Source organism: Haliotis cracherodii, unplaced genomic scaffold (genome assembly GCF_022045235.1).
Source record: "Haliotis cracherodii isolate W230 unplaced genomic scaffold, xgHalCrac1.p SCAF_3, whole genome shotgun sequence".
Lineage (NCBI taxonomy): Eukaryota > Metazoa > Mollusca > Gastropoda > Lepetellida > Haliotidae > Haliotis > Haliotis cracherodii.
This window is the reverse complement of record NW_027266286.1, coordinates 16,469,992-16,495,474: the sequence shown is the minus strand read 5'-3', so window position 1 is coordinate 16,495,474 and position 25,483 is coordinate 16,469,992. Positions and strand designations below refer to the sequence as shown.

Sequence of the window (25,483 nt, the reverse complement as noted above, 5' to 3'; positions counted from 1 at the left end):
TGAGTGCGACGTTAAACAACAAACAAAAACATCTATTGTTGGGACGTTTGCTCCTGCAATACAAAGTAATGAAAGCAGTAGTGGAAGCAACTTTGCCAGAGAAAGCCTTGCAAATATAAATGATCATTTCATGAAAATAGCCAGGCTAGATTATCCACCGAAACAGATTCCATTTGGCGTTAAGGGCAAAATTGCTGTGAAAATTCTATGAATGGACCACTGAAAATTAGTGCTGACACCAAGTTTTCGCGAAAAGGGTAAGCATGTCCTGCCCTACCGGTAGCACCCGCCATACACACATTTTGCATTAAAATAAGTTTTTCCCGAAGCCGCAAAGCAGTCTCCTGCAAAACAATTGCGACGGCAGCCTGCAAACAAACCAGACAATCAAGTGACCTACAAACCAGAACATCCTGTGACACGATGTTAATTTTGAATTACGTCTTCAGTGTACAAGTGCAGAGATTCAGCTTCTAATAGGTAAAGAAAAACGTTCGAAATATATTCGTCATATATGAGTCAATGCAATGAGAATGAACGAAGTAGTTTTCGTATCTAGTACATTGGCAAGGCAGTCTCCAAAATACTTCCTACCGAATTCAAGAGTCTATTTATTACATACAGAGTCTTATCTGAATATATTTGAATCCGTGTCTGCTTCAGTCGCCTAACCTGAATTCTAAATTAACATTTTGAATATGACCCAATGGTCGACCAGGCTTTGACATGTTTTAGTTAATTGCATATCATATTCACAAGTCAACGCCAGTGAATAATCAGATCGTTTATCTGCCGAATCAGACTGCATAAGGAGAAAAAGGAAGGACATTACATGAAGGGATCATTGAAAATCAGTGACGACACCAGGTGTTCGCGAAAATGGTAAACTTGTCTTGTCGTTTATTATCATTGTGTTTTGCGTTCTTATTCGAGGAATCTTGCACAGTGGGAAAAAAACTCTGTGTGTTCAGAGCTTGCATGCATAATGGTAACCACTCCGATGGCTGGGATTTATGGGTGGCGATCTGCTCGTCAGTTGCTTATTGATGCAGCCCATGCCACACCCTGTGGGTACTCCGGCCCCTTGTACCTCGTGCCTGTCTGATGCCTGATGTGGTGAACGATTGTTTTAAGCACTATTACTTGACTGGTTGTGTCGGCGTTGTATATTCCATCGTGCTATCCACCAATGGTGTGACTCAAGTATGAACAGGCCGCGGTGATGTAGCTGGACTGCTGACTGCGGCTTAAAACAAGCATCTCAGCAGCATCAGACGTTACTTCATTATCTGTCACCCAATCTGGACACTGCAATTCTTACATCTTATGATAGAGCCTCCGCCCGGAGAGCGGAAGGTCCGGGGTTCGATCCCCGGCCGCGTCATACCAAAAGACGTTAAAAGATGGTTCTTGTTGTTACCCTGTCTGGCGCTCGGCTTTAAGGGGCTAAAACAAGGACTGGTCGGCTCGGAGTCAGTATACTGTGTCTGAGTGGGGTATTCATGTTAAACTGCGGCATGGTATCTCAGTGAGCTAGCACTATAATCGGCATCAGTCCGGACTAGTATAAGCAGCCACACAAACACACACACGTACATGCACGTCGCTATATAAGTGCAATAATCTTGGACGCGCCGTTAAACCCCATTTCACCTAACCTTACATCTTATGATAATCTTAATACCGATTCCCTGTATAAGTGTGGTAATGATTAACTGATCTATGTGATATATACGACATGTCGATCACGTGACATCCTTCAAACCTTCACATTGCCTGATGTCAGCACCCCCTTAAGGGCGACCAAGAGAGACGGGGATAGCTGCATACAGTAAACCATCGATACTCATCCTATCAAGAACGATCAGCGAAAGTAAGCCTTTGCTTGTGTATGGTGTTTACTCTTCCTAATAAAGCTCAAAGGTTTACACCAATGGCGTAAAACCAGAAGTCAACAACTATAACGGAGATGCCCTGGTAGAACACGTAACTCCCTGTGGGAGGTTTGGTGGAACTGACCAAATATCAGCTCTAGTGGCTGGAAGCCCCACGCTTGTAATTTCCCAGATTAATGATAACAATAGAGACACATGTTTTTGATGTACATCCATTATTGAATATTGCAAGACTGTTAGCGCTCATCTCAGATGTATCAGGTTCGTTTGCCATCGTTGTGTCTATTGAAGGAGACCCCGGATTCCCCTGTAACATGTCCATTAGACGGGCTTAGATGTTTGTTCTTATTAATCGCCAAGTCTCGTGTTCCCTTTGATTATTTGACGTGTGACTAATAGCGTTGGGCTATATTCCACGACCCGACAATTATATGCAATTTGGAAGCTGGCGCTGCGAAGGCAGTTCTGTTTGCAGGGAAATAGATGTGAATTACTGGATTACGAATTTCTGATGGAACGGAAATTCAACGTGGAGGTGCTTATCGTGACAGGGTGTAGTTGTTTCTGAAATAACTTTCTGAATAAATGTCAAAGAATCCTTCGGGGACAGCCTTTCTGATAACAGTAACATCAGTACAGTAGGGTGAGAGAGGGAGAGGTGAGAAACAGAGAGAGGGAGATTGAGGAAAAGAGACGTTTGTTTCATATGAAATTCAGTAAAAAATAATTTATTCTGAAATGAATTAAACATATTCATGAAGACATCTCCTCGACGTTAATGCATGGCGCACAATTTGGATGTTTGCGAATTTTTGGGGAGCATGATACTCACGTGGTTTTTGAATGTGCACAGCATACAATGGTTGTGAAGCTATCAGTTGCTCATAAAAACACTTTTGTTTAACCGTAAATAACGCTTACGCAATGCCACGGCTTGTTGAAATCAACGTCAACGACACGTGGGATTGCTGCGAAACGACACGTTGCACGAGGATAATACCCGCCCTCGCGTTGTAACAGACTTTTCGAGGCAGCACAACATTGCTGTTTCTCCATACCTCTGTCCAAGAAAACATGTCTGGGGTTAGATGGGACAACGCCCACGACAGGACCAAAACCAGCCGGTAACGCTAGTTCAGTTGGCCCAATCGTTGATAAACATTTGGAACAACATCTCCCAGTCTGGTGTTTTTCAATATACTGCCACTCAATCGCATTTTGTGGTCACACCCGATTTGACATTGTTAATTGTCATGAGTTGTAACACCATCCCTCTTTTAGTTTGTCTCGCTCTGTCTCATTTACTTGGTATGGGTCTTGTCAATAAATTTGTTACGATAAAACATTGATCAAACGAATGACCAAATATCATGTTGTTATTGTCAATAACACAACATTTACCTCACTTTATATGAAACAGGGGCGGTCGGGTAGCCTAGTGGTTAAAGCGTTCGCTCGTCACGCCGAAGACCCGGATTCGATTCCTGACATGGGTACAATGTGTGAAGCCCATTTCTGGTGTCCCCCGCCGTGATATTGCTGGAATAATGCTAAAAGTGGCGTAAAACCAAACTCACTCACTTATATGAAACACATTTACTTTGTTCAGCTAGTATATAAACTGAGGCGCAAAGGAAACGTTACGTTGGCGATATTATTTTAAAAGTGAACTGCACTGGCGCTTAGTGGCATTTAAAGAATACTTCTAAAATATATTTTGACGTAAAACTTTTAAAAATTGAGAATTTTTTTTCGCAAATTCGTTTCTTAACCCCAGTCTTTATTGAACCCATATATTTTTACTGAAGAATTGACTTTCAATTTGTGTGATTGACCTCTCGTCCAATGGAAAACCCGTAAACTTCACATTAAAAAATTATATAAAGTTACCCTTTTACAAACTGTTGCAGGAACGAGTGATGGTTAAATAGTTATAAACAAATGAACAACAGTTCTTTCAATTTTAAATTTCATAAAAGACAAACTGGGAATACTTTCACCCCTAAGTTTATATATGACAGAGAAAGATAGCTTTGTAGTGAATAAGCTGTTACTGGCACATAAAAAAGCATGCGTCTATGACAGACAAAGATGATATATAATGTATTAAACTAGGGAGACTACAAGTATAGACTATATAGACTCCCTGATCTGACATCAGGAGAAGAAAGCAAATTATTGATTATGACCAACCAAAATAACCTATGTGTACATGTATGGGACACACCAAAGACATAACACAAAATATATTTGACATAACAATATCACATATCATGTATATTCTAACATACAAATAATTCAGGAATGCATACATGTGACTTACAAATCATGGATATCACAATGGTAAAGTCAGCTGTTAGACAGGAGAGAACCCCTCGCTGGTTACACCGTGCGTATGTTGTTGTTTTGTTTGTTTGTTGTTTAACGCCGCACTCAGCAATATTCCAGCTATAAGACGACGGCCTGTAAATAATCGAATCTGGTCCAGACAATCCAGTGATTGACATCATGAGCATAGATCCACGCAATTGGGATATGATGACATGCATTAAACCAAGTCAGCGAGCCTGACCTCCCGATCCTGCTAGTCGTCTTTTACGACAAGCATAGTGGCCTTTTGCGGCAAGCATGGGTTGCTAAAGACCTATTCTACCCCGTTTTTCTTCACAGGTCCAGTGTGTATGTGAAAGTCGAGGACACCATTCAGCTAGCACTACAGCAAATTCACGACAGTCTTCAGAGAAGCTTGTACCGCCAAGCATACAAAGCAATTGGTTGAAACATCATGGCCTTCTTATTGTTTGAGGTGGCACGGGTGGCCCAGTCGTCTAAGGCGCCGCGATTCGCTGTGCAGAGTTGCGTCCCTTGGGCACGCCAGAACCCTATGATTGTGGGTTCGAATCCCGGTTCGCCCCGATTATGTTTCTAGGTTTGTCAGCACCATGCCCGTGCTCGTGGGTTTCACCGAAGTGGTAAACGTCTGAGACCTGCATCACTTCGGGCTTTCCTCCCTCATTAAGCTGACATGCCGCGATATAACTGGAATACTGTTAAAAGCGGCGTTAAACCCAACTCACTCACTGATTCTTATTTTTTAAAACATGTATTGTAATTGGTTTACTGCGATTGGTTAGGGTTAGGGTTAGGGTTAGTTTCCCAGGTCAATTTTCTAATGAACTTGAGAGTAAGGGATTGCATCACATGTTAACGTAGCACCAGGGTTCTGAGCCAAAAGATTTACATGATCACATATTAAGGATTATATACTCACTGACAACAGAAACTCGAACCATAGAAACATATGGGCAAGTATGTACGTTAAAAAGAGATGTTTCCAATTTGTACCACTTTATGACAAAACTAACAATCAGCCAAGTGTTACCACAGAGTGACTTTATTCTTATGACGGTATGCTGCACGTGATTTCCAAACGTAACACGCTAATCCTGCACGAGACAAGTGGTGCATCTCGAGTCATGGATCTATAACGTCACATGTGCTGCGTTCATGAGCATCGGTTCACACAACATAACATTATGTTTGTTTGTGCATCGAACCAATCTGATGTCTCTTGAATATAAGTATGTCTTCATATATTAACTAACATGTGACCCATGAAGATCCGGGGTAGAATAGGTCTTCAGCAACCCATGGTTGCCGTAAAAGGCGACTATGCTTGTCGTAAGAGACGATTAACGGGATCGGGTGGTCAGACTCGCTGACTTGGTTGATGCATGTCATGGATCCTAATTACGTGGATCCATGCTCATGATGTGTATCACTGGATTGTCTGCTCCAGACTAGATTATTAACAGACCGTCGTCATATAGCTGGAATATTGATGAGTGCGGCGTTAAACAACAAACAAACAAATAAACATGTATGGTATTCGTGTTTCTTTTGTCGGTGAGTATACATTCGTCCCAAACGCAATATAACATCATGTTTTACACCACACACAAAATTTCAGACACGTATTGGAGACTTAAGTGTAGTCTTAAGTCATCTTACCAAAGATCCGACATTACATTACATGGTGTCATTGTCACAAAGAATCACCAGAATACTTTGGGTATCGCCCCAGAATAAATTCAAAATTCCCAGTGATTATTGTACCCGCCGACTACAGAGGATCGCGTGGTTACTATTTGTGACCTGACCGATTGTGTATCACCTTGCAACGTAGCTGAGGATCAGTGTCGTTGTTGTCATCGATTTTCCTGGCCCAGTCGGGAATATATATAGGTCACCAAGATGAGGCTGGAAATAATTCCAACAGACTCGTAAAACAACATTCACTGGCTCTTTCGCTTTTCATCGCCGGTAGACATATTGGGATATTTATTTTGATGCCTTGTACACTAGTCGTGTCCGTCAGCTCATACCTTCAATTAAAATGTCCTCAAATATGTTTCAAATAATTCTTCCAAATTCTCTTCAAACACATCTAAATGCTGAGGGATAAGATCATACATTCGCGACAAATGCAGAGATATTGCCCATCGAAAGCTGTTAATTAACCGACATAATTAAAATTCGGCACTGCAATTTCCAAGACTGGCCCGGTCTAAGGAAATAGGCCCCATCCAATAGAAGTAATCTCTTGCAAGGCATGAAGGCACAATGAACACCACTAATCAATACGATTTGCTCCAAGAAACCACTTGCCCTGGTGCAGGTTCGTGTTCAAGTGGGTATATCACTGGTCCCAATAGAACACATGTTCTTTAATGAGAATATTTAAATCGAATTTTAAATCGAATTTGCGCCGAATGGCCCGTGCCAAACTGAATTATTTGTTCTTGTCGCTCAGCTGCGATTGATGTGTCCGATTGTTGACTGTTCCACGTGTTACGTATTCCAACCCGTATGGAACCCACATCGGTTGTATTGTATTGCAAGACCAAAAGGAGGGTGACGTGCTTTGGAACGGGGAATTTAATTTGCTGCCCATTACGAAAGGTCACTGGTGGCCAAAGTTGTCTGCGAGACCCACGTGGAATGGACAGATGGACAAACAGTTCAGCCCGACATAGACGAATGGTTCAATAGTTGAATGACGTTAACGCTAATCGCGAGACACACGTATACCGGGAACACCATAAATAGACTTTATACTGTGTGTTTATGTGGGATCGAACTCAGCTAGACACAGACGGGGGTGCAAACAGGGCGTGATCCTAGAGACAAATATCTGGAGAGACAGGTTTCAAGAATACGGTGACTTAAGGGCTGAGTGTACAAGGCAGAGGGACGTAAAGAGATAAGTTCAGCTGTATAAACAGGGAGGAACAAAGACACAGTGGCTGATAGCATGGTAGTGAGTGATGCAGGGGTGTATTGTTACTGACGGATGTTTTGATGGCGAATACACAAGCTGTATGTCAATAGGTCAACACTGCAGCAATATACATGGTTACTGCGTCATATAAGTAGTATCACACAGATTTCTTGTTGCCCCGGAACTACATGACTACTTTGAAAAACCACTGAAATGAACGTTGTGAGTGAGTGAGTGAGTTTGGTTTTACGCCGCTTTTACCAATATTCCAGCAATACCACGGCGGGGGACACCAGAAATGGACTTCACACATTGTACCCATGTCGGGAATCGAACCCTGGTCTTCGGCGTGACGAGCGAACGCTTTAACCACTAGGCTACCCGACCGTCTATGTGGAATCAAATCTAAGATTTCATTACCCTCTAGTTATCACTTTTCTGACATACTTATCTTTAAAAGCAGCGATTCCGTTTTTGTTATGACAATTATCTGATGTTCCATTTTTATTTATTTCGCTTTTTTTACACAGTTTTGGCCTTGACGTAGAACATAAAGGGCCGGACTGAAACAAATAATCGGTCTGGAACAAAAATAGCAGTGTAGACCACACAAACCAGTGATTGATGTAATGAGTTACATTCTACGCCTTTTTTTTGGGGGGGGGTGAGAGGGGAGGGGGGGGGGGGGCACTCAATCTACCAAGATTCTTTGACACATACGTTCATATGATCAGTTGAAATGAAAACCTAACTCGAGCATCAAGGTGGATAAGTTCTCTTTATCCTGTAATAGGCCTGAAAAAGACATATCTCAATATTAACATACATTGGTTAATGTGTGCATTTTGGTGTGTAGTAACATTTAGAGAAAACCTTCCTTCGTTTGTTTATCATTTTGTTGGATTTTTAATATGTTTTTGTCAAATGGAAGTGGAGTGTGTGAGTGAGTATGGTTTTACGCCGCTTTTAGCAATATTCCAGCAATATCACGGCGGGGGACACCAGAAATGGGCTTCATACATTGTACCCATGTCGGGAATCGAACCCTGGTCTTCGGCGTGATTAGCGAACGCTTCAACCACTAGGCTAGCCGATCTTCCTAAACGGAAGTGGAACACATTTAATGATAGTTAACGGTTGCATCTTCACATCAAGAGTTACTCCCCCTTCCCTCCAGTGATACCTATGTATATTACCATTCTACCTAAGGACTTTGTAAATTTATGTAATTATTCACAGATGAAACTAGACTATACATGCCCATGCTGTATTTAATATTTGATTGGTAAAAATGCTCAAACGTTTCGGAAAAATATTAATGGGGATGCATATCATATGCAACACATTCACTGATGCTCACAAGACACAGGGAATGGTGTTTTTTCGGTAACATATAGATGGTCTTTAGAAAACAAATGCTAAATTACCGCGGTATTGGTTACGTAAATACTGTATTGTACCGCTGTGGTTTCACAAAAAAAACGAAGAGATAAACGTTTTATAGCAGTACAGGTGTTTATGTAGCGTCAGACCCGTTTGGATATTTATACATGGCAAAAACAAAACAACGCCCTGAATCATCAGACAATTAATTTATTATCTTTGTAGTGAGTTATACAGATTATTCACGCAAATAACCATTGTAAACTCGGTGTTGTGGTTGTAGGATAGCTGTGTAGTTAGCCAACCAGTGGAACTTGAAGAGCTGACAACCTGTTGGAGAGGATGCAGCATCAAGTTTGGGAAGGTATGCGATGAACTGTCCGTCATCACTCATGTTACCAATATACTGTCACTAGAGGTTTAGGAACACACTACTGCGCCAGCAAAGTATATGACTGTATAATTCACAGTATGATATGTAGTTCAAAATAAGTTATAAAGACAAACTATAGTTATGTTATAGTCGTAATGTGAGGTTTTGCGGACCCTAGCGGCCTAGTGGTTAAAGCGTTCGATTCCCGATATGGGTTTAATGGGTGAAGCCCATTTTTGGTGTCCCCCGCCGTGATATTGCGGGAACATTGCTGAAAGCGGCGTACTTACTCACTCACTCACTCATTAGAAAGTTACTTTTATATTCCATGAGTTGACGCTAGTTCCATTGTCAACTTATTGTTCCTTTCCGACTAATAATTTATATATAATAAATACACAAGATAAAACAAGTAGTTTCTTTGTTTGTTGTTTGTTTAACGTTCCAGCTATAAAACGGAGGCTTGAAAGTTATCGAGTCTGGACCAGACAATCAATTCAGTCGCCTCGTACGATTGGTTTGTTTGTTGTTTAACAATGTTGTTTAGCAATATTCCAGCTAATTGACGGCAGTCTGTAAATAAGCGAATCTGGACAAGACAATCCAATGATTGATATCATGAGCATCGATCCACGCAATTGGGATACGATGACATGCATCAATAACCAAGTCAGCGAGCCTGACCACCCGATCCCGTTAGTCACCTTTTACGACAAGCATAGTCACCTTTTACGGCAAGCATGGGTTGCTGAAGGCCTATTCTACCCCGGATCTTCACGTGTAAAAATCTGATTGCAAGTTCATCAAAGTACAAATAATGTTTTTATGTTGTAAATGATAAACGAGATACAGGAAAGAATGCAATAGGATTAGATCGATCAAAATGTCATGCTGGACATCCTCACATATGACGTCTGTGTAAAATGTCGGGGTAAGACATTTAAGACAAGAAATAGGCCTCTCCGAACCAATTTTGCTCCCCTTCTAACGGATCTGTTTCTTTATGCATGTGAATAGGACTTTCTGCTCGTATTGAAAACAATACGAGAATACGGACATGAAGTATAACATAAGCTTCGGGTATACCGATGATCTGATAATTTCCAATAATGTCAAAAAGCCAATTCCTTACCACTGATTTACCCACCTAAACTAGAAATATAAGACACCAATGAGAGCAACTCATTCGTTTCATATTTAGATCTGTAAATATGATTCAAGACTGTACGACAAGAGTTTTCCAGAAGACTTGTGTATCCCAATAGTCCACTTTCCCTTTATGTCGATGAAAATTCCAGGACCTCCCGCCTTTGGTGTCTACATTTCACAAAGTTCGAGTCACGATCAAGCACGCTCTTTCAACGAAGATTTCAAACAGTTACAACATTCAAGGCCTCAGTAAAACTTTCAAAACTTTTTTTGGTACACATGTGAGGGCATTTCCAAATAAGCCTCCTCAGTGGCCAAAGTTTTGTTCGATGTAATTTATTATTTTTCTTGTACCATATATTCCTGTGTTTATTCAGGTGAACACTTGAATTGCATGTGTGCCACTCGTGGGGCGGGATACACTCACACTCACTCGGTGTCATCACTATTTGATAATGATTCATAACCACATACATATTATCAAGTCGGAATCGACTCACCTTTTAGCAGAGAGTTCTTACGTATCTCACTAATTTCCAGTGGTCGATTCCTAGTATTTTCACCCCTATTTTGCATTTTTTACCCCAAAGGGATCTGTTTATAAAGGAAGTTTTATGAAAAAAATACGTTTATCATGAAAATAGTTTTGTCGCTTATATAACCCTACTTCTTTTCGCAGATGGAGCTCTGCTTGGTTCCACAGTCTTCCCCTCCCCAGCGGTACTTTTCACTGAAGCACATCAGCATGCAGTCGTTACTGGAAGACTGGCTGTTGTTAGGCTGATTGTCGCCCCAGTCAGTGTATGATACTGTCCTGCCGGTGCTGGACCAAAGCCACTGTCCTTCAACCAGCTTGTCTGTCCCTCCAACCCAGCTACTCCAACCAGAGGAGCATGCTTCACAACACGAAGAGCACGTGTTGGTGTGAGTTTGGTATTTCTCTGTGTTGTATTTCATTAATAGTTTGTTTGTTTTGTTGTTTTAACGTCGCGCCCAGCAATATTACAGCTATGTGACGGCGGTCTGTAAATAATTGAGTCTGACCAGACAATACAGTGATTGAAATCATGAGGATCGATCCACGCAATTGGGATACGATGACATGCATCAACCAAGTCAGCGAGCTTGACCACCCGATTCCCTTAGTCGCCTTTTACGTCAAGCATAGTCGCCTTTTACGGCAAGCATGGGTTGCTGAAGACCTATTCTAACACGGATCTTCACGGAACATTTCATTAATAACTGTGTGAGCTATGTTTGGACGGAAAATAATCGACGTTTACCATCTTAGTGAAACTCACGAACACCTGGGTTCAATGCTTGACAGGCCAATGATCATAATTCTTGTTCCAGAATATGACGTTGATTCTGGACCATACTATCCAATGATTGACATTAACATCGATCTACGCAACTAGAACACGATGACATGCATCAGCCAGGTCAGCGAGCCTGACCACCCGATTCTGTTGAGCAGAGGTTTCTGAAAAACAATTCTAACCCGTATCTTCACAGGGAAACCTGATGCACGCCGACAGTTACTTCGAGTGTCAGTGGTTGCGTGGGAATGCGTTCTTCGAAGCCTGACGGTCGTCTCCGAAATACCTCATGAGTTATTCATGTGTATAAAATTTAACAAGCGTGTTGATGTGTGCATTGGCAACAACTGACTTTATATTGCTCACTCGAGAATCTGAGCAGAAACGTTTTCAGGAATTCATTCTCTGCAGATGTTTCTATGCTGACTAAACTTGCACCAGAAGTACTTGCAACTAAAGTACTCATGGAAATGAAAGAAAAAACTTTTTTGCTGGATTTAATAATCGACACAAAGCATTACGTAGATGTAAATACGAAATAACAAAACAACTGGAAAAGTACTAGTCTGGATTTGATAGTTTTATCTCAGTGCTCAATACAAAATGTACTTTACAGGAGGTAATTTGTAGGCACTTTCAACATTTAAAAATAGAACTAAGTCCAAATTGACATGGCAGAAACAGGCTATAGGCATTATGCAAATTAGCCTGGAAAATAGTTATCAAAACAACAATAAAAATAACAGCTATGTTTATGTACATAGTAATAATGACATTTAAGTTGTTGTTTGAGAAGGGAATATGTTACTTTTACATTGTGATATTTTGACGATGATTCACTATCCCACAATGCCACTCACAAATCACTAACCACTGACAAATTACATGCACGTGGGCTTCAAGCACCTGTTTTCACCTGTCGTCAAGGTGTCATAGGTCATGGACATTCACCTTGATCTACTAACACCTGGTTATGCTCAGTTTCACAATAGTCTGTTTTGTTCATATTTTTACACACTTTTACGTGTAAAAAGACATAAAAACCTTTGATACGCTGTATTTGTGCCAAGGACCAATTAGTACTAATTGAGTTGTTTGCATAGTTACATATTTTGTATATTAACTGCATTTATTTAAAATCTGAGATCGAAAAGACAGTTCTTTTTCATTTCCATGAGTACTTTAGTCTGGAATGGATAAGATCATGGTGCATGTTGTCGAAGTGATGCCACAGTGAAGTGAGAGGGAGGAAGGGTTGTTTAACTTGACGGTCAGCAATATTCCCGCATCAAAACTGAGATATGAAAATAGTCGAGTCTGGACATGAAAAACGAGATACTTAAAGAACGAATACAGATCCACGTCATTAGCCACGTTCCTAATCCTTGCCATCTCCACAGCGTTAGTCGGCTCTCACAACCAGCATAAATAATTAATTGTTGAATTTAATCAAGTCTAATTCCCATTCATGTGAATACATCTGATAATTTTCATTATGATTTCTTTTGAAGTTTATCTGATTTCTTAAAGTATGCAAAGGGCCAAAAACAGACTTTACTATTATAATACCTCGTCCTTTCTGGACCAAAGTAACATCAGAGATCAAATTTCGCTTCGCAGAATTAAATTGGATTATCTCCGTGGGGCGCCAGGTCCCCAGCTACCTGTGCTGGTCGTGCGAGGCGGCCACATGGATGTGGTGGTCAGGCTCGATGACTTAGTTCATTGCGGCTCACCGTACACCGACGACGTGGATCGTTGCTCACAATATCGATCATTGGATTATGCGGTTTACGGCGTTAAATACGTGCACACGCACGCGCACACACACGTGTTAACGGAGTGGAATTTGTGGAGGAGAAGTCACTATCTTTAGAACCATGGATGTATAACTGTGAAGGTGAAATGTCTAAGCAGGGTAACCAACCACAATTCACGAAACTAATTTGTTTCGTGAATTGTGATTGGTTACCCTGCTTAGACAACATCACTTGGCAATAACGGAACTTCTTTTTTTTCTCTATCATTCACCTTGATGACAGAACTATTTCAAGAAAAACGTGTGTAGTGAGCGGGATTCGAAACCGCGAAGTCCACACCGAAGGCTCACGAAAGTCTTCATCAACGACGACATGGGAGAAAGTGTATGAAATTAACATCTAAATATTTACTTACATCAGGACATGTGTGTTAATTCAGTTCGCTTTATGTTACTTTATTAGGGGGCACGGGTGGCCCAGTCGTCTCAGGCGCCGCGAGTCGCTGTGCAGAGTTGCGTCCCTTGGGCACGCCAGAAACCTATGATAGTGTGTTCGAATCCTGCTTCGCCCCGATTATGTTTCTAGATTTGTCAGCACCATACCAGTGCTCGTGGGTTTCACCGAAGTGGTAAACGTCTGAGACCTGCATCACTTCGGGCTTTCCTCCCACATTAAGCTGACACGCCGCAATATAACTGGAATAATGTTAAAAGCGGCGTGAAACCCAACTCACTCACTCACTATGTTACTTTATGCATTGTACGTACGTGTGATCAAGTAGCGTTTCGTTCACAGATTTCGAGATCGAAAAGAAATTGACATCATCTTGATAAGGGCTCTGCTTGCTCATAATTGGCCGATCAAAATGGGCAAGTAATATTTAGGTAATTGATAAATGTGCTCGAGTAGGTCCAAAATGAATGGTATAATTGCCCCGGATCATGCATTTCGTAACCGGAGTCGGCAAAGTGCAAGGTGCACGTGCGAAAGGCTCAGGAAACATATTTCACGTGCATCACGCAGGGGCGCCTCATCCAGTGGTCTTACAGTTGATCAAAGAGTTCCTGAATATCTTTCCGGATACCTTCAACAAAGCAAGGTTTTGACAGCATTTTATATGAATATTAGCCATTGTGTCTCTGCTTCCGCCCTACAAAATGTTAGACAATTCTATAAGTAGCTCGAGACATTCTTTTAATGATTTAGGTTGAATAATGTTATGGTACGTGCCTGATTCCTTTATGATTTTGTAAAATGACCTGCAGTTGCGTCAGGTTTACTTGTCTAAAATGAAAGTTCAGAATGAGTTGTGTATCCATGGCCAAGAACCAACTCCAAGAACAACGCGACGTCATCAGAAAGGTTTAACACTAATTAATAACGGTAATGTAGAACTTGCACACACTGAGAAAATAAGGGCAGCTATTGAGGATATGCTGAAATTGGATAAAACAGTTCTCATAAAGAGCTGTATTCTTCACCAAGCATACTTTTCATTACAATTCATTGTTTATGAATCAACTCTTTTGTGAACTCACGCATGACCTTTTTCATGTTGCTGAATCAAACTGTGTCTTTGTCACATTGAATAAAGCGACACATTGAGCTGGGGTTAATTTGTGCTATATCACGTGAATCGGGGAAAGAGCGTGCGGGGAAGGGGGGAGGGGGGTTCGAAGCGGGGCCTCTCAGACATCCACATGCAGGCTGACTTGCTCGGGGCGGGGTATAAGGGATTTATTCTCCCACTAAGACATATATTTCCCGCGAAGGCGGGATACAGTATAAGTTGTAGCAGCAGGATCACCCGTGGTACATGGGGTTTTATGCGTCCCTCGTTAGGTTTTATACCACTCGCCGAAACAGTTGTAAAAGAGGGGAAAAAAGATTTATTCTACCTCTCAGAAATCCACATGCAGGCTGACTTGCTCGTGGCAGGGTATAAGATATTCATTCCCCCGCTGAGAAATGTATTCCCCTCCAAGGTGGGTCACACAGTATTTTATCAAGATCACGTTGGCGAATAACATTTCATCATTCTGACATGAATTGATGATAGAGAACTTATAGAGGAGCAAACTTCATGTGGCATATCAATCCAAAACGTGAGATGTGAGATGAAATTGGGTTTAACGTCGTGTTCACGATTGTTGCACTACGTGCATGTACGTATGTGTGGGTTGGTTGCTAGTGCTGACATGTACTAGACTTACGTCGGTTTCATAGTGTCAGTCTACTAAGATACAATGCCGCAGTTTAATTTAGACAAAGTATACTGACTCCGAACCGACCAGACATTGTTTTATCTCCTCAATGTCTAATGTCCAACAAGTACCACATTTTAATGTCTTTGGCATGAAGCGCCCAGGGATCGAACCACCGACCTTCCGCTCTCCGGGCATACACACTATCTACAAGTCCACGGAGGCGGTCCTTAATATGGTAGTCTCTGATTGGTTACAATGCTCACATGAGAGGGTGATGCATATCTTGACATAGGAGGTTGGTTATCATATAAGTGGGCACCTTGGCTTCGAGGATGATAGAAACCCAGTCGAGTCAAATGTTCAAATATGAGTAATCTCAATAGTAATGTAATGTTCTGTTTAGTCGGTGCACCTGGCTTGTTATTTATATCAATAGTTATATCCAGCGTGAAGTCATCACACGTCCTGACTCGATGTCTGGAGATAAGATTACAGACCTCGGTTTTCACTCTGCAGTACACCATCGGGCTGTCAGTTTTTTTCTTGGCGTGGGCAGATATGCATCTGATCTAGCTCTTAATGGGGATTGTCAAACAGTGAATATGTATAGCTAGACAGTGGTGTCGTTTTATAAAAATGCCTGATCGGCCTTTATATGGACGGAAAGATTTGCCGCTATTCGTAAGGATTGGCATTCACGTTTTTCTGCAAAATACAACATGCATGATCTTTAAGATCACCACTGGTTAAAATAATAAAGTTATCTGTGACCAAAATGCAAGATGTTTATTTCTTTATGGAAAATAATATTATAATAGTATGCTGACAGGAAAAGACTGTTAATACTGGTACAAGCCATCTCCGCACATATAGACTTTTTAAAGATTGGTGTTGCTGTAAAAACTATATCAGGAGGTACCGTTCTTCCTTTGCAAAACTTAGCATTGGTATTGAACCTCTAAAATTCGAAACAGGCAGATATGTAAACTTAAATGTTGAAGACAGTGTGTGTTTCAACTGTAATGATCTCATTGAAGATGTTTGTTTGTTTGTTTGTTTGTTGTTTAACGCTGCACTCAGCAATATTCCAGCTATATGACGGCGGTCTGTAAAATAATCGAGTCTGGACCAGACAATCCAGTGAGTGACATCATGAGCATCGATCCACGCAATTGGGATCGATGACATGCATCAACCAAGTCAGCGAGCCTGACCACCCGATCCCGTTAGTCGCCTTTTACGACAAGCATAGTCGCCTTTTTACGGCAAGTATGGGTTGCTGAAGACACCAGAAATGGGCTTCACAATTCTTATTTAGATAATAATTCTTGATGAAGTAGAAATAACCTTTTAACTGGCCTGGGTGAGTTAATGTTGCACGATTTAATATCTCGAGAGAGGAATAGGTGGTGAGATAAAATGGGGTTTAACGTCGCGTCCAAGATTATTGCACTTATATAGCGACGTGCATGTACGAGTGTGTGTTTGTGTGGCTGCTTGTACTAGTCCGGACTGATGCCGATTTAAAGTGCTAGCTCACTGAGATACCATGCCGCAGTTTAACATGAATACCCCACTCAGACACAGTATACTGACTCCGAGCCGACCAGTCCTTGTTTTAGCCCCTTAATGCTGAGCGCCAGACAGGGTAACAACAAGTACCATCTTTTAACGTCTTTTGGTATGACGCGGCCGGGAATCGAACCTCGGACCTTCCGCTCTCCGGGCGGACGCTCTACCATTAGACCACGGAGGCGGTCTCGAGAGAGGAATAATTAAGGGTTGTAAAATCAGTCAGTAATATTTTCTTTGAGAGGCATTTAGAAGTCAGAGGACTAAGTGAGGATAAGATGTATGGATGAGCAACTTCTTTATTATAATTAGGAGCCACGTTTCGGTGTAGGTTTTGACACCATCAGTTGCTTGATAACGGTGTTAGAACCTACATCGAAACGTCGCTCCTAATTGTAATAAAGAAGTTGTTTTTCCATATATCTTATCCTTACGGAGTGACCCGTGACCCGTGAAGATCCGGGGTAGAATTAGGATACGATGACATGCATCAACCAAGGCTGCGATCCTGACCACCCGATCCCGTTAGTCGCCTCTTACAACAAGCATAGTCGCCTTTTGGGACAAGCATGGGTTGCTGAAGACCTATTCTATCCCGGAATCTTCACGGGTCTATCAATTAGTAATGATACCAGGTGTTCGCTAAAAGCTGAGCATATTCTACCCCACCGGTGGCACCGGTCACAAACACATGCAAAGGCCTGAAAAACACACAGGTACAAGTCAAAAATAAGGAATTGCATCGGTAAATATGTTTATCACTGATGCGTCAAATTTGGAAATGTCGGCCAAATGTCTACCATAAAACATTGTCACACTTTACAGCGGCTTATACATATAATATATGCTTCCAGTTCAATGACATCGCGCGAACATACCAGGAGGCTACAAGCTACAACAGTGAATGTTCATGTATGCAAATGTACTTGTGTTGAGGGATTTGATGGCTTGGATACAATTACTCAAAGTCTGCATATCAGTAACATCAGAACAGAATGACCCTGACTCGGATGTGTATGCAATAAGGCACGTCTCATTACATACTGCTCCAGTCACGTAGTACAAGTACAGATGGCGGGCGAGCGTTTGTCAAAGTATTTCAGAGAGATATGACTTATCAACTGAAGGAAGTAGGTAATTTAGCAATGTGTAACACGTTAATTATGACTAAGTTAACCTTGAATGTATGAGAGGCGGTCGGGTAGCCTAGTGGTTAAAGCGTTCGCTCCTCACGCTGAAGGTTCGGGTTCGATTCCCGACATGGGTACAATGTGTGGAGCCCATTTCTGGTGTCCCGCTGTGATATTGCTAGAATATTGCTAACAGCGGCATAAAACCATACTCACTCACTTGAATGTATTAAATTCCTTCTTTGGGACGGGTATGTGTGTTAACATTCGAAACTAAATAATGCGGACATCGGGGTTAATAAATACTTTATTAATATTAATTAATATTTATTATCATGACAATGAATACAGTAGTGATCAAAGTATCTAGCAGTTAACGTACACTGTACTCATAATATATCAAAATCAGTAACTTGAGTAACTATTGGTACAAGCTCCTGATGTCCTGGCGTGACCGGTTGTTAACTGCAACTGTTTGTCTATCAACAAGAAGACGGTCATGCACAGTATGTGACCGACACGCTCCTAAATGCTGCGTGTAAGTAAAATCACAGCGATCGACACAAAGTCGGTTTTCGCCGGTAAGACTAGTTGCACTCGTCACTCGTCAGGACATGATGACATGTTATCAACCATGTCAGACGGTCGTCACTGCAGCCGCTTGACAGCTTTGGGGTTGAGGTCTATCTGATCCAGGAACCATTTCATGACAGCTTGTAGAATTACCTTCAATGTAATTTCAATACTGATTACTATTTTACTTTGCAAATATTTCAAGAATACTCCAAAAGCTCACAGGTCGTATGCACCAGTGAGGATGGAGAGCTGACTGAACCTCGCCACTATCGATATGATTCATAGTGTACTCAGGGCACAAGTGACCAACCTTTGAACTCAGCTTTATCGAGAAAGTTATTTTACTCAACGCAATGACGCTATACAAACAGGTAGTGTTTGGTGGGAAGCAGCCCACGTCTTTTCCCGTCGTTGTTTCCGTGTAACAGGTGAGATGGTTGTTTATTTTTGTCAGTAGGTGGACGTACACGTATAGGCATTTAAAGATGTAAATTATGTACAACATTTAGCCTGAGCCACTGTGATCGTCCTTTACAAGTGCATATATGCTGTTCGCAGAATAACATTTGTTTTGTTTGACACGAACGTACATGTTGCTTTCACAGGCTCATGTCTATTGTTTTCATACGTACATGTCTGTTGTTTTCAGAACTACATATGTGTTGTTTTCCAAAGTACATGTATGTTTTAACACACGAGAGTATGTTGATGTCACAAGCTCGGATACATGAACTTGTGTGTTATTTTCACGCGGACATGTATGTTGCTTTCATACGTGAAGATCCGGGGTAGAATAGGTCTTCAGCAACCCATGATTGCCATAAAAGGCGACTGTGCTTGTCGTAAGAGGCGACTGTGCTTGTCGTAAGATGCGACTTACGGGATCGGGTGGTCAGATTCTCTAACTTGGTTGATGCATGTCATCACATCCCAATTACGTGGATCGATGCTCATAATATCAATTACTGGATTGTCTGGACCAGACCCGATTATTTCCTGACCGTCGTCATATACCTTGAATATTGCTGAGTGCGGCGTTAAACAACAAACAAAAAACGTACATGTATCCTTTTACCAGCTCTCGTATGCTTTTTCACGAGTGCATATATGTTGTCTCCACAAGTATATGTATGTCGTTTTTGCAAGTGTATGTAATTTATGTTATGTTGTTTAATGATGGATGAGGACCAAACACCCCAGAACTATATTTTAACAATACATACATACATACATACATACATACATACATACATACATACATACATACATACATACATACATACATACATGTACATACATACATACATACATACATACATACATACGTTATTACATGTATGTTATAAAAAACATAAAAATATAGTTCTGGGGTGTTTGGTCCACATCCATCATTACTCCATGTTTATATGAGTGATTATGAATTCTGATTATCAGATAATGTAGCTCTAATTCCCTTATAGCCGTCAGAAATGTTATAATAATGTTTTTTTCTTCAAAATGATCAAATGGACCGATTGGTAATTTCGTTGATGAGCCAAGATTGCAGTGAAAATCAAGATTCATTCTTACCACATATGCACGTTAGTGTAACTGGTTCTCACAGTTAGTTAAGAGAATGATTTTGTTAACCTTGTGTTCTTGAATGTGTAATGAATACATCATAAATCTACCAAATCTACCGAACGTCGCTGTATAAGTGAAATGATCTTCAACTCGACGTGAAACCACATTTCACCTCACTTCACCCTTTAAATATTGCAGGTCAGAAAAGATGGCACAGAGCACTGACAGATTCGACAGTATAAGTGACTGCAGCATATGCTTTGAACGCTTTGACATGTCAGAGAGAGTTCCTCGCATCATTCATGATACAAGTTCTAAGAAACACATCGCTTGCACAGCCTGTTTAAAAAAGATGTTTCAAACAAAGAAGCGTCTCGACTGTCCAGTATGCAGGAAGACCATTGATGTGAACGGATCTATTGACAACCTGCCAGTCTATGAAGATGACGTCACTCACTTAAAGCAAGTTGTCAGCTCTGCACTGAAAGATGCATGTTCATCTTGCGGGGATCCAGCCATTTCAAGATGTGAAAACTGTCTTGTGTACTTGTGCGAAGATTGTCAGAAGGCACACAAGAAAAATAGGAGTTTCAAAAATCACAACGTGCGTGCGCTGTCGTCCCTCACAGAAGAAGAAAGGTCAAACTTTGATGAGATTATACTATGCCCTGAGCCAGATCATGGATTAGCCTTAGATATGTATTGCAAAAAGTGTGAAATACCTTGTTGCCTGAAATGTGAGGAACACCTTGGTCATGGGTATATAAAGCTCCGCGATATAGTGGCGTTGAAGGGGAGAGCTGTCAAAGAACATGGAACACGCGCTCTGGAGAAGAGAACACAAATCCACAGTGACATTGATGTTTTGAACGGAAGAAAGGGGTCGGTGTTACAACGTCAGAAGCAGTCCCAAGATGACATTAGAGGTTTAGTCTCCAGCATCATATCAAAAGTAAAGCTGAACGAGAAGCAACTGCTGGGACGAATAGTTACTGGAAATAAGCAGTTGTTAGAATGGTTTGACGTTGAAATAAGGAAACGTTCGGGTGTGTTAGAAATAATGGACACAGTTGAGCGTTACTTCAATGAAAAGAGACAGATTGGAGACACAAAGAAACTGGAGCTTTACCAAAGCATTGAGAGGGGCCTCCAAGCGTTGGACGAAATATCTCCAGAAGTGAGAGCTGTCTATAAAGAAGAAGGATGCTCCTTTGTACCATACACAGAGCGGATTCAAGACTTTGATAACTTTGAAATTGGTCGCATCAATATCCCGCACATCTTAGATGACGACCAACTGTCTAACAGGGGTGGGTATTCAAATCATAAAACAATTGTTTATTGAGGAAAAAGAAAGTCTGAAAAATTGTGACATGTTATTTCGTATGTAGTTTTTTGCTGAATGTCGGATATTTATATCCTCATTTAGGTACGTGTATTTTCTATTTTGTGTGTTGTAAAGGGTGAAATGTTATGCAGAAAGATAATTTTTAAAATTGCTTTTGCAATGTATTCGAGCTTCTGAATGCCCAAGAAAGATGTATTTAAACTAAGTTATTCATAGCTTACATAATTATATATGTACATGTATGTTCCAGCGCGCACCAGTTCGGAAAGTATTGACACAGAATTGAGAGTTCTTGCCATCGGAAAGAAGAAATCTGGTCGAACAAAGACTTTGAATGCACTGATGACACAGGAGGTCTTCATATCTGGTCGCCTCACCAATGAACCAGGGATTGGGCTCTGGAAAAAGGACTTCAAAGGCCGTTCCTTCTTTCTTAGCAAAACCCTTGGATTTGACAGCATTTATGGGAGGGATATATCTGCGGAGAACGAATGTATTCGTCAGCTTATGGACCCTGGGCCACACGTTCTGCTTCTTACCATAAGAAACCCCGATGAAGATGTGAGTATCCTGAAGGACTACAAGCACATTTTCAAAGACAACCTGTTCCAGTTCTTGATTGTTGTGTTTACTGGAAAGAAAGACCTAGACAAGAAAGGCATGTCCATTGATGCCTATGTGCGTTCTATGGGTCATGGGGATTTATCAAATGCGCTTGCTGCAGCTAGAAATCGCTACATTGTCGTCAACCCTGATGACAAAGAAAACCATCCTAGATTTCGGGAAAAACTCTTTAAGATGATACGTGATGTTGGATTTGCAAATGGCTACCATTATCTCACTTTATCCTAAGATAAACAGAGTGGTCCAGTGGATAAGAGCGTCTGCCCGGTCGGTGATTCGATCCCAGGCCGTGTCATACCAAATGGCGTTGAATGGTACTTGTTGTTTCCCTGCCCGATGCTTTGACGAATGGGATAAAACAAGGACTAATCGGCTGGGGTCAGGATACTGTGTCTGTGTATCTCAGTGGGTTAGCACTATAAAACCGGACTAGTACAAGCAGTCACAGGCAGGCAGGCAGGCAGGCAGGCAGGCAGGCACGCACGCACGCACGCACGACGTGCATACACGTCCGTATTTAAGTGCAATAATCTTGAACGCGACGTTAAACACCATTTCACCTTACCTTACCACAACCCGGAATAGGTGCATTGAAACAATTGTAACTGTTGCTGAATGTTAAGCAAACGGACTTCTTGGTAACTCACAATATAATTGCCTCAAAACAAGAATGGAAAAGTAACCAGTCAATATGACACCAAGTAAATACATAATAATAGTAATACACTACTGCCCAGAAGTTCATTCCCCGTTGAACACTCGTGTGCAACGGGTGTACAGCGCGTGTGCAACCCGTTGAGCACGCGTGGGTCACTCGTTGCACACGTGTGTGCCATGCATGTAACACGGGACCAGGTTTCTGTTGAATTTGACAAATGAATCAAGTGAAAATGAATAGTGAGATAAAACAAAACAGTGAGATGTGAACCTTGAGTTAATGAGGAGGTAGGTAGGTAGTGTAGGTCTCAGTAGAGAAGGTTATAACGTGGTGTGGAGTCAGGAGTAACATGTATACGCATCAACATATGACATCAAAACTAATTTCCCATCGTCGAGGTTTGGCGTTTTATATAACCTTGTTTTGTTATCGTAAAGAGACCTACACATCAATGTTTAGATGTCATTTGCATCTGTTAGACCGCGAAGACAACCTAAACTATATAGCTTAATGCATCTCCTAATGACTTTCTTTGTGAAGATGTTTAGCTTAGAAGCGATAACTACAATAACCCGGACAGGCATTTCCTACAATTTTAGTTAGAGGAAGTACTTTTCATTTTCCACCAAATCGTGATCCACAATCTTCCCGGTAGAATATTTTCTGCATACGACGCATTTGAGATTTATACATGATCTAAAGCTGTCCTCGCAAAGCATTAATTCGATGTATCATGTATATTTGATATTGTTGTGTTTTGCAATGCTCCCGCGGGAGTAGCTACATGCATGTCATCACTGCGGATTACCCACTAACTGGACCTCTGATTTTGTTCACTATTAACTACACAATCAATCAGCCCACAGGGTAACAGAACAGATACTTATGGAGAGGGGCAAGATAACAATATAGCTCAATGTCCATTTGATTCAGATACTGAGAGTATATTGATAAAACATTTTATTTGTATCAATACGTTTTCAGATATTGCAGAGCAGGGTACGTCAGCAGTACCCAAGGTTACACTCACTCAATGTGACCTTGTTGATTGACTTTGATCATTTGCACCTGTTTTCTGTCAAAGTATATACCGTTACCACTAATATATATTGATACGTTGCAGTTTTTGCTAAAAAAGGTTTAAAAAAAGGTATGTGTGAAATAATACTTACAAGATACACTTTTTCTTGGGTAAACCAATCTTTTTAATTGCAAATGAAATACCTGCCTTCCATGGTGTTCATTATTCTTGTAAATATTAATCATGTTATTTTGTTGAATAAAGATGACTGATCGTGAGATAACTTTTAAACATCAGTTTGCTTTAGTTGTGATTCGGACGTGCATTTATGTCGAGTCAGCACATCAGCAGTAAACACAAATCTGAACAAACTAACTTTGGTAATCATGAAGCTCACCTGTGCTGTAAGTGGGGTCACGGTCGGGTGAGTCGTCTAAGGCAAACTTGCGTCGGGTACTGAATGCAAGGAAACTATTCGTGGATTCGAATACAACATTCGCCCTGATAATAATCCTTTGCTTGAAAGTCGAGCGACACGCCGTAATATCATGGGCACATGAAGCAGATTTGTGAAATGCCCTGAGGATTACCCCACACTGGTTTATTTGTTAACTTAAGCTTTCACTCAAAGTTGAAATTTGAAGGTGTTTAATATTCTGCCTTCAACAACCATCTTAAAAGTCTAGTTTCCACCCTTGCCGAACTAGGCTGGAGTTCCTTGGCTCTATTGTAGCGCCACCAGTGGCTATTACGAGTTATGTCCCTTCTGAGCCTCCCGTTTAGACCAATCAGATTCCACCTTTCGTATCACTTGCATTTGCTTCAAACAAAACAGTGGCGCCCAGTCAAGACGATCTGATCGATAATTAAGGTCTATGTTGTGATAAAACGGGTCTTACATTGTGCGATGCGTGAGCACCTTGATTAAAAACATGAAAAGATTTGGAAAATATCTGTTGACAACGAGTTGGCGGTGCACATGCTTTGCAAATCCTGCAATCGACCGAAATCTGCACGACAGTTTATGAACCGGATTTCAGTTTCGATTGGACTATGCATAGACTCGTTAGTCCAGTCAAAATGTAACCCCATAATATGAACCTAGTTCGGCAAGGGTGGAAACTGGACGTTTTTAGTCAGTTAACTCCCTTGCCTGGGGAAGATGGCAACAACTTAATAAACACCACACTCAAAATACCATAACTTGGTGTTATGTCCTGATCTGTGTTTACACCGTTTTACACCATGTTTAATCCACTGAACGGATGACCCTAACAACCTAGCATCCATGTTTGTACAAATAGTCAAACCCGAATACAGATCAATCACGATGAATACCATGGAAAATGATGGTGTGTGGCAGATTGAAAGTGCCAGAAATTAAAAGTTCACTGTTCTGTGCCTCGCTGTACAAATGACAAATGGAGTTGGCTGTAAGAGTTACTGAGATGGTTAGAAGGATCCCTTGTGTGACATTTGTGTTGCGCATTTTGACACTTGCTGTTACGCGAGCGTTACCTTCTATCATATTTACACATATCGAAATGTTTGCCTGTGCCTCAACAAAAATCATTTTTATACTTTCTTCAACACTTGGGAAAAAAGTACCTATGTAACTTTCATT

The 25,483-nt window shown here is 41.1% G+C and overlaps 1 protein-coding gene across 1 annotated transcript; it reads left to right on the top strand.

Moving 5' to 3' along the window:
* Positions 1-20,416: 20,416 nt before the first annotated feature.
* LOC139475917 (uncharacterized) lies at positions 20,417-22,427 on the top strand. Its single transcript, XM_071259134.1, has 2 exons — positions 20,417-21,518; positions 21,807-22,427. The coding sequence occupies exons 1-2, from the start codon at positions 20,417-20,419 to the stop codon at positions 22,406-22,408; spliced, it is 1,704 nt and encodes a 567-aa protein (XP_071115235.1). The 3' UTR covers positions 22,409-22,427.
* Positions 22,428-25,483: the final 3,056 nt, after the last annotated feature.

What these genes read in the sequence shown, in the direction of transcription:
- LOC139475917 (XM_071259134.1), top strand. Translation starts at nt 20,417, where the DNA reads ATGGCACAGAGCACTGACAGATTCGACAGTATAAGTGACTGCAGCATA. An exon ending in CGACCAACTGTCTAACAGGG is followed by an intron (nt 21,519 to 21,806) that starts GTGGGTATTCAA and finishes TGTATGTTCCAG; the next exon opens with CGCGCACCAGTTCGGAAAGT.